Source organism: Charadrius vociferus, unplaced genomic scaffold, assembly GCF_000708025.1.
Source record: "Charadrius vociferus isolate BGI_N301 unplaced genomic scaffold, ASM70802v2 scaffold163, whole genome shotgun sequence".
Classification (NCBI taxonomy): domain Eukaryota; kingdom Metazoa; phylum Chordata; class Aves; order Charadriiformes; family Charadriidae; genus Charadrius; species Charadrius vociferus.
The window spans coordinates 395,162-411,795 of NW_009648332.1; the positions used below are offsets into that span (position 1 = coordinate 395,162).

The 16,634-nt window shown below is 38.1% G+C and overlaps 1 protein-coding gene across 1 annotated transcript in view; it reads left to right on the plus strand.

Moving 5' to 3' along the window:
- The window catches only part of MYSM1 (Myb-like, SWIRM and MPN domains 1), a 16,945-nt gene extending 618 nt beyond the window's left edge, over positions 1-16,327 (plus strand). Inside the window, exons 2-20 of the mRNA XM_009884804.1 lie at positions 1,928-2,003; positions 2,209-2,279; positions 3,286-3,363; positions 3,501-3,527; positions 4,054-4,132; positions 4,856-4,954; positions 5,570-6,333; positions 7,555-7,685; positions 8,822-8,925; positions 9,889-9,966; positions 11,063-11,151; positions 11,468-11,522; positions 11,607-11,657; positions 12,361-12,435; positions 12,690-12,878; positions 13,108-13,240; positions 15,040-15,145; positions 15,269-15,326; positions 16,163-16,327. Of these exons, the coding sequence (XP_009883106.1) occupies positions 1,928-2,003; positions 2,209-2,279; positions 3,286-3,363; positions 3,501-3,527; positions 4,054-4,132; positions 4,856-4,954; positions 5,570-6,333; positions 7,555-7,685; positions 8,822-8,925; positions 9,889-9,966; positions 11,063-11,151; positions 11,468-11,522; positions 11,607-11,657; positions 12,361-12,435; positions 12,690-12,878; positions 13,108-13,240; positions 15,040-15,145; positions 15,269-15,326; positions 16,163-16,327 (2,428 nt within the window). The remainder of the gene's footprint in view (positions 1-1,927; positions 2,004-2,208; positions 2,280-3,285; positions 3,364-3,500; positions 3,528-4,053; positions 4,133-4,855; positions 4,955-5,569; positions 6,334-7,554; positions 7,686-8,821; positions 8,926-9,888; positions 9,967-11,062; positions 11,152-11,467; positions 11,523-11,606; positions 11,658-12,360; positions 12,436-12,689; positions 12,879-13,107; positions 13,241-15,039; positions 15,146-15,268; positions 15,327-16,162) is intronic.
- The last annotated feature ends 307 nt before the right edge of the window (positions 16,328-16,634 follow it).

Here is a 16,634-nt window from a genome sequence, read left to right on the forward strand (position 1 = left end):
TTCGTTTTTGTTTGGTTTTGTTGGTTCCTTCTCCCCCGCGTTGGTGTGAGGAGGCGGTGAGGGGGAGGGCGGTCTCGGAGCCCCGCGCAGCGCCTCCCCCCCCCTGTGCTGTCGCTTGTTGAGGGGGTGCCCTGTCAGGGCCGCCCTCGCCCGGGGTCCCGGCCACTGCCGGTGCTTCACACCGCCTCAGAGGAGATACCTTGGACTCTCGTGGGGCCCGGGGGCGGGGAAGCGCCAATATTGAGCATCACATTCTTTCCAGTATCTGAAGGGGGCCTACAAGAAGGCTGGAGAGGGACTTTTTACAAGGGCATGTAGTGACAGGACGAGGTGGGGGTGGCTTCAAACTGGAAGAGGCGGATTTAGATTAGATATTAGGAAGAAATCTTTCACTATGAGGGTGATGAGACACTGGAACAAATTCCCTTGGGAAGTTGTGGCTGCCCCATCCCCGGAGGTGTTCAAGGCCAGGTTGGACGGGGCTTGGAGCAACCTGGGCTGGGGGGAGGTGGCCCTGCCCAGGGCAGGGGGATGGAACTCGATGATCTTCAAAGTCCCGTCCAACCTAAACCGTTCTATGATCATCAGGCAGGGCGGTGAGAATGGGGCCTCAGAAGTCACTGAAGTGAGGTGAACACAGGACCGCTGTCAGCGGATCCAACAGTACATGAAGTAGGGACACTGGGTGGTGAGGCTGCGGGGAGACTCCTTTAAAATATAGGGGCGGAAGGTACTGTGTTGCATAACTGGTAGCGAACTTGCGGAGGCAGATGGGTTCAGAAAACTGAACATAAGGAGGGTCGGAAAACTGATTCAGCAAATTCACAGGTAAGGGATCTGTAAACAGATGCTGAAGTGAACGGGCAGCAATCCTAACGCTACAAATCTAGCAGCTACAGATGTTGGGAGAGTGTGAGAGAATTGTGTCAGACACAGTGGCCGGACTCACATGCTGTCCTGGAGTAGCATCTGCTGTTGCTACTGCTAGAGACAGAATACTAGGCAAAGGCGACTATTGATCTGATCCGTTTCTTGATATGCTGCAAAACAAGCAGGAATTATATTGGTTTCTGGCAGTACAGGAGGATTTGTCCTTATCTATAAAGACATGTTTGAACTGCTGGCACAAAGCAGTTCAGAATAGTAGCTGAATTTAATTTTAGTAGCATTGCAAGGGATAGAGGGGTAGTTAGTCTTTAGTAAAGCTTGAGCATTCTGGAAGCAAAGTAAAAAATACATTAATTACTAAGGAGATTTTATGCTGCATTAAAATAGATGAAAGTTGATCAGTGATGTTAATCAGTGACAGCTTTCTAAAAGTAATAACTAGTTATTTACAGAAAAGATCAAGCATAATCTGGATGAAGTCCATAAGTGGCTGTATGATAGGATAGACCCTGTATGATAGGATCCTGTTAAACCTTGTGTAAGTGTGAGCTTTCCTCAGGGGGAAAACAGATTTTTCTTTGTAAGTTTGGGTTTTTTTGTGCCTTGTTGGGGAAAGATGTAGAAATGTTAAGTGGAGATAATACTATGCAATGACGTTTTTAATATTAACAATATAGTTTTTAAATTGTCCATAAAATTCTGGCTTCTTTCATTTGTGTATATTTTACATGGTCCCTCCTGCTTTCAGTCTTTCTGGCTGAGAGTTTTTACTGTTCAGGGTTTCACTGATATCTCATGCAGTCTGTAATGAGATAGGTGAGGAGTTGCTACTGAAATTACTAAAAAAAGATGACTTACTGAGGGAGACTTACGCTAAGTCTAATGGAATATTATAAGAGAGTAACGTTATATAATAGTCTGTAATACATGATTTTAATTTTAGTATTTAATTCTGTCATCCTCGGTGCATTATTTTCACTCTGACAGCATTTTTGTCAGAATGTGTTTGCATTGTTTTGAATATTGGAATCTTTTTCAGAGATCATGAAAACACAGCTTCCAGTTTGCTGCAGGATCACTATCTTGATTCATCTTGGAGAACTGATAACAGTCTTGTAAGTATTTTTTAAATGAATGGTACTTCTAGCAAGGTTATCAGAACTGCTGTTTTTTTCGTTCTCTTCTCTCCATGTACATGCAGTTTTAGGTTTTTAACCAGTGCTTTTTGCTTGTTTTAGAAGCTGTTACATATTGATTCTTGATACTCAAGTAACAGTGTGACAGAATTAAAATATTAAAACATATTTGTATTGTTTGCAGCCATGGACATTGGACAGCAGCATTAGTGAAGAAAACAGGGCTGTCATTGAGAAAATGCTGCTGGAAGAAGAGTATCCTTTTCCTGATTTGCTTGTACGCTTTTCTGTAGAACAATAGAAATCTTGCTGTTTCCAAAGGAACTGGACAAATTATTTCTTGTCAAGGTGACTGAAGCACTGTCATTTTGTAGGCAGATTGCAGAAGTTAGGGAGGCCCCTGAATTAATCACCTAGCTACCTGCAGCTTCTGGTGCTTCTGATTGTTCAGAAAAGGACTCTGAAGCTTGTCAGATTAAAGCTGACACTGGCACCAAAAATAGCAATGTTTGTCCCCACTTCAGTTGCTTATTCATTGTGCTGATGCAGCCATTTGTGTGGTTTCACAGTGAACCTGATCAAACAGCTGACCTGGCTGAAAATAGCTAGTTCTTTTCGCTGACTTGTTCTTCACTTGGACTGGTTTACTGTCAGATTTTGTCTGGCTCCATTCATGCTTCTGCCAGCATGCAAAATGAAAACGGGAAGGAACAGCTGCTGCTTTTTTTTTTCTTCCTTTTTTTTTTTTTTTAAGCAGTGTTGTCATAAATAGTCTTACCATTAGTAGCGTTTCCATCGTAAGTTGACTTCAGCAGACTAGGTAGGCTATATCAATAGTAATCACAGGCTTATTTATTTTCATGTTCTCTTTGTAATTGAGTATAGTAATATGCAGTAGTAGAGGAACAAGAAAATAAAGCAATTGAAGGTTTTCTAATAGAATATATTATTTGGGCATAATCTGAAAATAGATAAGGTATCAGTATGATGAAAATGAAGAAAAATGCTGTTGTAGAAACAGGATACTTAGTTTGCTGCAAGTGAAGTGAGCGTGGGGGTTCGGAACTCAAATGTCACTTCCTCATGCATTAAACTAGTAGGATTGTGTGAAACTGTGCGTATTTCAGTTTTGAAAGCAGTGCAGTACTTGCTTCTACAGCTCAATAATTATGAACCAGTGTAATTTATATGATTATTAGAATTCTCACATGTATAAATATGTGCTCTGATGCTTCCAAAACTTACTTAGTAACTATTTCAGATATTATTTATCTAATAAATCACTTTCTGAAAAAATATGGCTCAATCAAAAGGAAGCGGAGAAAAGATCTATGAAAAGGTAAGCTGTGTTCTGGGAAAAAAATCTCAGTTAGATGAGAAGAAATGAAAAGTCCTTCCAAAATAAGGTTATTTGCCGAGATGTGCAACAGCCTCACAATTATTAATTTTTATTTTCACTTTGTTTTTTATTTGCAGCCCACATAAGAAAACTGGAAAAGTCATGTACGTACATTTTAATGAATGAGTTGCGTTTTTAAGTGTGGCATCTGATTTTCATTAAGCTTCCAGACGCTATTTTTTAAAAGAGATGTTAATGGTTTTTTGTTCCTCTTGTTTGGCTGTACAAAATTATTTAAGAGACCTTTCAATGCAAAGAAATATTGTTGTGTGTAATAATAGGCCTATAGTAAACTGGTTTGTTTTTTGTAGCACAGTGGTCCTTTTGAAAAAAAACCCTTCTTAATCCTAGTTGGCCTTCCTGCCTGAGCTTTCCTGTTTGCTGCTTCTGTGTATTTCCGTGCTGTTAGTTACTGATGGATGTTGTGTTGCCTTGAATGTTCCTTTGTGATGGAGAAGCTGGTGTGATTCTCGGTATTTTATTTATCAGCCACATTCATGTTTAAAACAATGCCTTTGAGTTTTAGAGAAGACGGGGAGTAGTCCTGCTGTCGGAATTTGCCTTCATTTACTGGGATTTGAGAATATATATTGTTAAGAAAGCACTAACTTCTGTTTCCTGTCTCCCTAGGGTGCGATCTCCTACAAAATCAGCTAGCTGCTCATTAAAGTGGACATCAGAAGAAAAAGAACTGTTTGAACAAGGACTGGTAAGTTTGTTTATATACGTGATATTTTGAATAGAAGTCATTAGTTTATCTTAACTAACAAAATAATAATCAATATAAAAAAGCATGTTATGTTTATCTGGCTTCTGTCTGGTTTTGTACTTCTAATGTGTTTAGAAATAATTGCCATCTACTAAGAGTGTAATGATAAATCGGATTTATATTAATGAATCTCCCCAAATGGCTTTGTTTACCAGATTTTGTTCATGTCAGGCTGATTACAGTTTGAGATCGCAAAAGATCTCAAATATACAGCTTGATGAATTGTACAATTATAACGCTGGAGTTAACTACAGGAAGTATAGTGTGTGCTTAAGGCAAATCAGCTAATAAAGTGAAATCCGTTAACTAGTATTGTAAGGTCTTTAGAGATTATATGGTCGTACAGTGCTAAATACAATAGGGTTTCCTTCAGCAAGTACACATTCATCTCAGTAGGATTCCTTGGGTTAGTAGGCAGCGTAATTTACAGTGTGCCTGAGTTGGCTGAAGAAGATCCTCTGGTTGAGAAAAATAGCAATAAATTACTGTTGCATGCAATTTTCTACTTGGGATAATATGAATAGCGAGGTTCTTTACCATAGTTTTGCTGTACTGTTTGTGCATTTGTAATGAATAATCGAGTTTTTAAGCTCCTTTGGTACCTCAAATGCAATGTCTGGAATGTTAGAGTTTGGGTAACTTAAACGTGTTTTGTTGTACTAGGTGAAATTTGGCCGTCGGTGGACGAAAATTGCCAAATTGATTGGAAGTCGTACTGTTCTACAAGTAAAGAGCTATGCTCGGCAGTATTTTAAGAACAAGGTAAACAGAGTATCTCCGTAGTTAGAAAATAGGCTGTTTGACAAGTGTGCGGTTGTAGATGTAGCTTGATGTTAATTCGTCTTTTCAGGGTACTGCTGTTAAAGTATGTAGTCTATTTATTCCCGTATTCAGAAAAGCGGAATATGCTTATTTGCAGATTTAAATATGAAGTCAGACCTGATTTCAAATTCCTGGAATGACTTCAGTATTTTTATTGCTGGTATAACTAAACAATAAATGTAGTATAATTGTAGTCTCTTGTACTGTTGGTTGTTAGTCTGAAAATACTTGATTTTCACCATACAGCTGTTTCAGCTGTGTGTTGTATTTTTAGCATTAGCCTCATTTGAGACTTTGGGGGCATTTAAGAAGAAATTACTACTGTCTGTTGGGGTTTCTTTGAACGGAAATACATACTAATTTACACTTGGGCTAGAAGTATACCTATAATGCTGTGTAAAAGTCAATTGCAATAGAGTGAAGTGTATTAAAAGGGTAAGATGAGGAAGAAACACTTCAGAATGTCTGCTGTTCAAGTAAAATAATTCTTACTATTTGAGAGGTAGAGGGGATTGGGGTTTTTTCCCTCCTAAAAGTATTTTATACTTTCCTAAGGCAAAAAATGGTGATTCTGAAAAAGAAGCGCAAAGTCAGTGTGGCAGCAGTCTTCCCGTTGAAGATGGGATAAGGGTAGAAGCTTGGTCATCTGGAAACTTGAGAGGCCGTGCAGACCCCAATCTGAATGCAGTGAAAATTGAAAAGCTGTCAGATGATGAAGAAGTAGACATAACTGATGACATGGATGAACTACTTTCTCCTACCTTCCAGCAAGAAACTGGAAAATCTGAATTATCTGTTACTTCAAAAAGTCCAGTTGAAGAAACGAAAGGAACGGAACATGTTCTTTCATCTGTGGGACACAGTTCTGCAATTTCTTTACCTAAAGAAGATCCTGAACATACCAAGCAAGATACAGTGGATGCGTTAGTATTTCCAGGTGCTGCAGCAACGTGTTCTCAGCACCTGAATGGTGATAAATCTGTGAACTTAGATTACCAGCAATACAACAATTTTATTGAGAAAGCTGAACAAGGTAGCCTAGTAACATCTCATGGTACTAGACAAGTAACTGACCAGGAGCTTAATGAGGAACAGAGAGACCTGGCTGATCATGGATTGCTCTTTCCTTCTCCCTGCCAAGTGGATGAAGATCATCAGGAAGAAGCGGAGGAGCTTAAGCCACCTGATCAAGAAGTGGAGGTCGACCGAAGCATCATTCTAGAAGAAGAAAAGCAAGCTATTCCTGAATTTTTTGAGGGGCGCCAGGCCAAAACACCGGAGCGTTATTTGAAAATTAGGAATTATATTTTGGATCAATGGTAAGATACATTAATGTCATTTACTGAAATAAGTCATTAAGATGACTCACAGACTACTTTGTTGTACTTAAAACACTACTTGGTACCAACAGCTTACTTCTGAAAAGAGTAAAATTAATTTTATGGTAGCATTATAAAGATTGCCAGTGAACAGCACTAATTAATAATGGTTCTGTTGTGTCTTCCCAGTTTTTTTTTCTGGCATTCTGGAAGCTAAGCAATGAAAATACTTTGAAGCATTATGAAAATGAGTGTCCTATATCAGGGAAAGCTGCATCCATTTTGTTTATGTTATTTTCTTCTCATTTTTTGACATCCTATATGTAAGAATGCATATATGGTTTTAATAAATGGTTCCTCAAAATAACTGATGAAATTAATTCCGTAATGAGGTCTATAGCATTGTAGTACTGCCTTCACAGAAGGGCAGCTAGAAGTAGTAGTCTGTGCTAGAGCAAATAATGTTGACCAAAAAAAATACTTCAAATTAAGAATCAGCTGGCAGTAGTGTTTGTGCACTTGAATATATTATATTCCATCTCCAAAGAATCAGTTTAAGGAACCTTCGTGATTTGTGGTAGGAGGCTCAAAATACAGTTTGTTCTGTTAACAGTGTTGGTTTGCGTGCTTGCTGTGTTGGTTAGTTTGCTTTTAAGTAGAAAAAATTGCTGAGTTTAACTCTCTTCTCATTCAGTTGTCTTATGTACTGACAGTTTATTCTGGTTGCAAAGAAACTTTAAAATTCCATACTAGAGAAGTGTTGAACTGAAATGGTTCAGTATCAGTTTAAAAGCTAGTCATAAGTGCACAGAGAGTGAAAACAGGCTTATTTATTACACCAAGGAAACCTATGATTATATGAGCTATTTAGACTAATCTAGTGTAGACATTCTTATATCAGTTTAACGGTATCGTAGTGCTTCTGAGTAATTCATTGCTTCCGGGCACCAGTTGTGCTGAAGAATTTGTTTTAACGCATGGAACATAAGTTTCCATCTGCATTAGTACGAATGTGTATGAATAACCCTAAAATAAATTGTATGTGTTTTGTGAAGTTTGTATTTTTGCTGTGATTGCACTGTACAGTGGTGTGTAGTGTGTACATCACAGAGGGGAAAAACACACTTCAGTGGCTCGTCTTCAGCTCAGCCTAAGTCACACAATTCTTTCCTTCCCCGTGATTTGTTTTACTGTTTGACAATGTACTATACTTTATTTTAGGGAGAGATGTAAACCTAAATACCTGAATAAGACTTCAGTACGTCCAGGCCTTAAGAACTGCGGTGATGTTAACTGCATTGGACGGATCCACACATACTTGGAATTAATAGGAGCGATTAACTTTGGCTGTGGTAAAGATATTTTTATTGGAATCAATTCAGAACTTAAATTCTGTCACATTTTTTTATTACAATGAATATTTTCATGTGAAGGGTAAACATTAAGGTTAGTAGATATGTCTTCAATGAAGTGAACTTATGACTTTTCTTTTAAAGCATGCATAACTGCACTTAATCGGAATCAAGCATCCATGTGGATAATCTTCCAACTTCTCTGTACTCTTAATGTCTTAAATAGTAGTTATTGTTACATTTCTGGAGAAGAGAATCTTTGTTTGGACTGTGGTACAGTCATTTTCCAGCCTCTCTAGCTGTAGCCTATTTTGGTATTAATGTTGAAGGACTGCTTAATGTTAGGGTGTACTGCTCCAACAGAAGGATACACGTTAATCCTTGCTAGGAAGGACCTTCTGCACAGATTGTCTCTCATGACCTTTGAAAATCTAGAGGCATTTGTAACCTTACAGGATTAAGAATTTTTTGTTTTACAGAAGACTTTTTCTTTTTTTTCTCACTCCTCTCCCCTGCTTATGTTTACTGCACATCAACTGGTGGGGTGGTTTTTTTGCTCTGTGCTTTTCTGTGGGTCCAGTGTTGGATTTTTTTTTTCCCCCTGATACCTGCTGTATCTGAAATTCTGCCCTCCCTCCACATAAAACAGAATTCAACTCATTGTATCTTTTCCCATACTGAGTTATAACTTTCCTAAGTAAAAAACAAGGCCTTCATCCTCAGGGCTAGTTTTTACCAGATTTAAATGTTAAATTTAGGTAACATGTTAAAAGTACAGATACACCTCTACGTTACTGTTGGTTTAGTCTCTGGATTGCTTTTGGTCCAGTGCTGGATGAGAGTCACTTAGGAGAGGAGGAATAGCCTGCAAATACACTTTGTCTGAAATAAATTAACAAGAAGGAGGGAAGTTTTCCTGTCTTAAAAATGTTGTGATAGTGGGAGAGGACTGTATAATCGGTCAGTAATATGATCATCAGGAGATGCCTTCTCACTGTGGGTTTTTTGTTGTTGTGGTGTTTTTTTTTATTTATGGCATATTGTTGTTACCACTTATCTATGTCATTCTTGGCTCTGTACCAGAGATAAGCGGCTTCATACTTTACTGAAGTAGAGTATCCTTCTGTATCCTGTAGAACAGGCTGTCTATAACCGACCCCAACCAGCTGATAAAACACGGTCCAAAGAAGGCAAAGACACAGTGGAAGCGTACCAGCTTGCTCAGCGCTTGCAGTCCATGGTACGTTTTGGTGAGGGAGGTGGGGACAGCAAAAAACGTTCAGCATGGAGCAGGTCTTTTTAATCTTCGTTTTCAAGCCAGGATGTCTCAGGGAATTTCTCCTCTCGTTCAGTTTACAGTTTCATTAGAATGCTCTGTAATTCGAGTGTCAGTCTAAGTACAAGTTCTGCTGTCTGACAGGTGTCTGCCCTAACTTCTGCTGTCTCACATACATGATTTCTGTATAGGTACTTAACTACAATTGTGTTTCAGTCTTTTCCCTGCAGTCCCAACCTCTTCCTCCCCACCTCTCCGTAATTTATTAGTCCAAATTAGCCAGAAAGTAGTGGAATGTGGTGGTAGTGTGTGATTAAGTTGCTTGCATTTTAACTGTTAGGTATGCTAGGTGTACGATAGGACTTACTGAGTGCCTTATGCACACAATTAGTAGTAACTCATTTATAACTCCATGAATTACCAGGGCTTGCCAGATTTAATTTTCATAGTCACATTTGATGTAGCATTTTTAAAGTACTTCAGAGCAAAATAAATCAGTTGATGAGAGAAAAACTAAATCAATCCCACTAAAAGAAGATAAATTGAAATATAAAGAACTGTAGCATTCACTAGATATAAACATACTGGTTTTATAGCTTTTAGTATTGTCGGAGCTATAATTCAGAGCTGGATAATAACGCACTGTTGCTGTCAGAGACGTTGATGATCCATGGAGCATCAACCAGGTGTGATGCTTTACAGCCTTAAAAATGGAAAACTTCACTGGTGATATTGGATGACAGACTTTGAACTGCTTAATTCTATAGAACCCCGGGGTGTTCTTTCCTTTCTGGAAATATGTCACAGTGCTAGTAATATTCATGTGGCAGTAACCTTTTGGACAACGTTCTTATGGCTGATTAAATTAAGCGAATGCAGTTTTTTCAGGAGTATGATCCTTGACTCACGTTGATTTGCTTGCTGCAGCGTACAAGAAGACGGCGAGTGCGAGACCCTTGGGGAAACTGGTGCGATGCAAAGGATTTGGAAGGACAGACATTTGAGGTAACCCTTTTGTGTTTTAAACTTTCCTTCCAGAATTATTTCTTGCTAATTGCTAGCAGGTGGTGTTGCATCAAATATACAATGGAAACAGTTGTGTAATAGGTCCTTAACCTCTCTTTGTGGAAGCAATAATTGGAAAATAATGTAGCAGCTGTTACATCTTGATGCTGCTGATAAATACAACTGTACTTTGGTGTTTACAAAGGTGTTCATGTATGTCCCTACACTGTTTTATGCCTCTCTGCCTTGTCTTGTTGGAGAATATCATGACCCTTTGTTTGCAGTTAACTGTCTTCCTAAAGCTAACGGTAGGGGATGGGAGAATAAGAGTGAAATTTTATTTTTTCACTCCTACATGGTTTCTTTGCGCTTATAATGCAGGTGATATGAGTTCCTAATATTAGTTCTGCTACTAGCAATATCCCCAGAAATACTGTGGTTTATGGAGTGCTTAGAAAAATTTGTACCAGTTTCAAATATTTTATAGAAGATTTGGAAAGAAAATATCCACTTATGCATTCCTACAATTTCAAATTATACAAAAAGTGAAGAGCTGTAAACATTATATTATTTTTGTATAGAAACCCATTTAAATTTGCAGCCTTCAGTCATAAGTATCTGTAACAATAACTTCCATAATGTTATAATGCCAGACTTATTTTCGAGTAACTGGTTAATAATTCTAACACTTTCTGCAATGTACGTATTTGGGTGGAAATAAAGTTTGAAAACACTCATCCCTAAAATTCTGGCCACGGATTATAATGGCAGATTTTCTTCTTGGTTATCACACTTGTGTTTATGCATGGTTTGCGATACGGGCTGGGATTTTACAGAATATGATTGACTTGGGGAACGTAAGAATTCTGTCTTCAGTTGGTTTGTGGACAAGACCTCTTGATTGTCATTCCTTTCACGCTGCTTGATTCTGCTATGGCTGTTACCCTCTCTCTTGAGTAGTCCTGTAACAGACACAAATGGATGGCATATCAAAAGGACGCTGATGTCAGGAATGTTTCTAGGCTGGTTTTGGAATCACTACTGAAATTCCACTTCAGACGTTTAAGACAGATTTCATTTGTTTCAATTGTTTTAGCATCTGTCTGCTGAAGAATTGGCAAGAAGAAGAGAGGAAGAAAAACTGAAACCTGCAAAATCTTCTAAAGGTTCAAGGCAAATGAAAAGGTATTATTTGATGTACATCATGTTCAAGCATAGATCTTCTAGAAAACAAATATCTTGGGTAGTGTCAGGTTGGAATGCTGCAAATCATTAATATATATTAAGGTCTGAAATACAGTGTATGCATTTTAGATGTTTCCTATTGAAATTCGCAAGTGTGGGTAGTGAAGTTTCTATATTTGGAAGTCATCCTGGTGTGGGATGAGAAAATCCAGTAAAGAAAACAGGGTTATTCCTCCTCTGCCAAGGAGACAGTGGGAAACTTGAAAAGTTTCCTGACTGTCCTACATCTTTAGAGAAATTTTCTTTCGTTTTATAGTTCCTTTGATCCCTTTCAGCTGATACCCTGCTGTTTATTCACTGAAGAAAAACAGGTATGTATCTATGAGAGAATAATCAAGAATGCTTTGTTACTTACGTTACTTTTCTTATACTCATTATTATGTTTATCGTTTCAGGAACCTTTTCAGGTGAAAGTGTCTTCTGAAGCACTTCTAATAATGGATTTGGTGAGGATTAAATTTTATCTTTCAAAACGCTGTGATGTATATGTTGTGTTGTTTTTTTTATTAACGGGCAACATCAGAAGATTGAGAAATACAGTACTTCTTTCCATTCGGACCTAGAAGTGAGACTCCAGTAGTAAATAAAGTCCCTAAAGAGGAATTTTTTTAAGATCGTGCTTAGTTTTTCTAAAGGTAAATGGTTGTACACTAGTAAGAGCATTACTACTTACTACTCTCCGTCATAAGTTAAATGTAATTTGCTGAAAGCTACTTTCTAAAATAGCCTGCCATTCTGCAGTCATGCGAGTTCATTTTCTACTAGTCTGGGAATGGATTTTGTGTTTATAAAGCAACGTGTGGTTTTCTAATAACAACGGGTTGTACCAGAATTGATGCAGTTGTTCAGCACTTCGTGGCATTGCCCAGGCTTCAGTTTTTGACGCTGGCATTGCTTCATGTATGGAAGTGTTACACAAATGCACTATAGACGTGCACGTATATAATAAGCAAACATAATCTTTTCTATTTGCTTTGAACTGAAACACTGGGTGTTTGGGAACCTTTGGCTGTGCGAACTTTTCCTTCTAAATGTCATTGAGAAGTTACTGACTTGTAGCTGTGAAGCCAAAGTATTCTGTCGTGTGCAGATCAAAACTCGGAGAAATTATACAACTTGAACTTTAATAATTGTTTAATATCGTTTCAGCACTCTCATGTGTCTATGGCAGAAGTAATAGGGCTGCTAGGTGGAAGATACTCCGAAGCTGATAAAATCGTAGAAGTAAGTGTTTATCTTTTTACATTTTCTCTAAAATATTAAAACTGTTAATATATAATTTGAATAGATGTAAATGTTATTTCTGACGGGCAACTACTTTAATATATTAAAGCTGAAGTTATTTACTGTAGTGTTGAAATGCTAGAGTTACGCTCATGTTCAAGCGTTGGCCTGTCAGCTCTATCACGAGGAAGATGTGGTGTATCGCTCTTAAAATTCTTTAAATGTTATTTAACTGATGGAAACGTTTTTCACAGGTTTGCGCAGCAGAGCCGTGCAATAGTCTCAGTACGGGGCTGCAGTGCGAGATGGATCCAGTGTCGCAAACACAGGCCTCGGAGACGCTGGCTGCCAGAGGGTACAGTGTTATTGGGTGGTACCATTCCCACCCCGCCTTCGACCCCAACCCCTCGATACGGGACATTGACACTCAGGCTAAATACCAGGTACTTGCTGGTCTGTACGTTAAAAATGAATGAATAGCAGAAAAACCCAACAACCCCGAAGCCTCCCCGGTATTTACCATGTTAATACACATTATTGTTCTAATGCATCTTAAAATCGGTTCATTCATAAATTGACATAAATTCTATTTTTTGAACTTCAGAATGCTGTGCTGAAAAAGGTTGCATTTCTTGTATGTGGGGTTTTTTGTGTGTGTTTTTGGTTTTTTAGAGTTATTTCTCCAGGGGTGGCGCCATGTTCATCGGAATGATTATAAGTCCTTACAACCGAAACAACCCTCTTCCATATTCTCAGATTACTTGTCTAGTAATTAGCGACGAGATCAGTTCTGATGGTTCTTACCGTAAGTACCGATATTTTATCCATTGTCTTAATTTTTCTTTTCCTTTTGGATACTTAGGCGAAAAATGTTGCCTATTCTTGAACTTGAGAAATAGGTATTTATATATTTATGTTAGTAACTTGTGCTGTACAAAGCCAGGAATTTCACTTAAAGAGTAATCCTGCAAGTAGTCCGTGCTGACCTGATGAGAATATACAGGTATAAATAGAAGATTGTTTTTCAGAATTAGTATTTCCCACAATCCATGAAAGAAATTAAAGGGTTGGGATAGGTGTCACTGTTATTCACATGCAGTATCCATATGAATAGCGGACAAACTGCTTCGCATGTATTACTTATGCTTTGCTGCGTTACGAAATTCTGAACAGATCCTCTGATGAGGAAAAAGAAGTATAATAGCAAAGAATTGGCTGCTATAGCGGCCAAAAATCCTTCTTTGAGGAACTCAGTATTCAGAAGGGCAAAGGATCAAACTTGCCAGCTGTCCAGGAAAAGACGAGATAGGAAAGATGAAATGGTGTGCTGGCGTGAATCCCAACCCAAGAGAACAAATTTTTGATTAAAGTGTCATTGCCATTTCAGGAAAACAGGGTATTTTCCTTTCTTGAATAATTTAGAAGATACCATAATTTCTATAGGTTATTTCAAGTGACGGTCAGATCTTTTGCTCATTCCCTGACATTAATTTGAGGAAAATTCCCATGATAAGACTATATAGTTATGGCAGCTGCCTCTTCTCTCTCCTCTTCCCTGACCCTGTTTAAGTCCTGATTTTTGCATCCAAACACAAGGTTTCCAATTTTCTTGGCAAGGTGATAACAGAGGCCATGTGAGCCGAAAGTTCCCCCTCTGTTTTTTCCTGTGGAAGTAAGCAAGGGAGACCATCTGCCCGGAGACTGGCTTCGTAGTCCCGGGGGAAGTGAAGTGGTGGCCACATCTGTGCAGTAATTCCTGTTTACCATACTGATAGGACTGTAATTTTATCCTCATTTCCCATTGTCGTGTGGAGTTAGTACTTAGAAACTTTAGCTGCCCTTAGAAATAGACATTTTTTTGGTCACATACGTTTTCAGTCTGAGAGGACTTTGCATTTATGTTTATCTCCTGAAATCAATTTTTTACAAAATGGTATCTCATCTCGCTCTTTGGAAAAGTTACACCGTGGCAGTATCCACATTTTAATGACTTACTGAAATTTACAGTCTCTTTCCTTCTCCCTGGTTTTTGGTAACTGAATTGTGTTCTGCAAGTAATTTTCTGGTATTACTGTAGAATACTTTTTAAATTACTTTTCCCCCACCTGCAATAAACACAAAGAATTTCTTCCTTCAGGAATAAAATTCCTCTGAATTCTAGAACAGTAGTCAGCCACTTCATCAGCCAGCTCGTACATGAAAAACAAAACTTTTTTAATAACCATGTAATAACTTAAGAACCATATAGATCTTAGAGAGACTCCAACAGTGTAAGTGGTCCTAGGTTATAAAAACTCAGTTTATTTCACCATTTTTCTGTTATGTTTGCTGTGTGCTTCCTGATGGTACGAGGAATTGGTGAGGGCAGGGAGGAGAACAGATTTGTTCCCTACTCCCACCAAAATTAAATTTGGAATCCAAAATACGTCATACTTTTAGTTTAACTTCCTTAGTGTTGGCAAGTAACAGGACTGCAAGCTGCTGCAGTCGGCAAGAAATTATGAGCAGTTCTGGGGAAGGGAAGGGATTGCACCTAAAACTGAAAAGGAAAAAGAACAGTTGAGGGTCCTAGCAAGCCGAGTAATCATGTTCAATTGGTTACAGGCCTGCCCTACAGATTCGAAGTACAGCAGATGATGGAGGAACCTCAGTGGGAATTAATATTTGAAAAAACAAGATGGATAATTGAAAAATACAGATTCTGCCACAGGTATATGTCTACATTATATTATAAAGAATCGCCAGTATAGAATTTTTGTGTGTTTATTGTTGATGTTCCAATAAAGACGTGTGTCTGCTCTCTACAGCACTGCTATTGCTTTTCTTTCAACAGCAGTGTCCCCATGGATAAAATTTTTCATAGAGATTCTGACCTGACTTGTTTGCAGAAAGTAAGTTTTCTTCTTCTCATTTTTAGCTTTTTTACTTCTAAACGTCTTTTTCAAAATACAAATCTGTTTTGTATCATCAGAAGTCACCTGAAGTTACATTTTTACAAATTAGAGATATAAACTAATCACAATAAAGACTCCTGTAGGGCAACTTATTAACTTGCAAACACACGGAAAAGAACAATGTTCATTTGAGAGAGTTGGGGAGAAGGGTTACATGCGGGTACCAAGTTTTAACCTCCGTTTGGGGAAGAAGGAATGTCAGATTAATAACGTCTCTTCTCAGCATGTCGTACGCTTGCAGTCTCGAGAACTGCATGCGTTTTGAGAGAAGATTTGGACTTTGTCCAAGTCCTTTGTTCGATCAGAGCCATGCCGTGTTTGTCATGCATAAGCGGGAACTTTAATTTCCCAGTCAGTGTAGTTGTTGCTGTAGAGTTCTGAATAACTACAGCCGTAACATTAATTGCCCAAACAAGACAGCAAATCTGCCCAAAGCAAAAGACATAAACAGAAAACACGTGCATGGTGATTACCCACATCTAATTTTTTTTCTTTCATCTCAACGTGACTTTGCTTATAAACAGCTTAAATCTAAAATTGAGTTGGTAAAATACTCTTGACTTTAGCTGTCATGTAATTGGTTTTAAATCACCCATGTGTTCCTGTGTGACTGTTCCTTTCTAAAATGTATATTGTACAGTTGAACACCTTCTGTAGTGTTAATTCTAAATAAAGAAATAAAAATCCTGTTGGAATACTTAACAGCTAGAAGAGGAAAAAAATAAACTCAGGAAAATGACAATTTTTAAAAAATCTTCTTTTCTTTTGACTAGCTTTTGGAGTGCATGAGGAAGACTTTGGGCAAGGTAACAAACTGCTTCATCGCTGAAGAGTTCTTGACTCAGATAGAGAACTTATTCCTTTCCACGTACAAGAGTGAGAAAAAGAGTAACGCCGAAGAAAATGAGAATGAATGTTCAAATGAATTATCAATGTGATGGCTTTAACAAAACAAAATTACAGAATTTTGGTTTTATTTTTTAATTTTCTCCCCCCCCCTCCCTATTTGGTCAACTTGTTCAGAATTATTATCCATTTTAATAGTAACTGTTATAGAATGCAGTGTCATCTTATTGTTACGGTTCAAACACACTTTGCAAAACTCCTAATGCGTGTGAGCTGACCACAAGAGGAACACTTTATACTAACATGTTGTAAAAAACAAGTGCTGTAGCGTGCACTGATTGACCAACAGTCTGCCATTTGGGAAGAAGGACAACCTGTCGAGTATACTGTGCTTCAGTC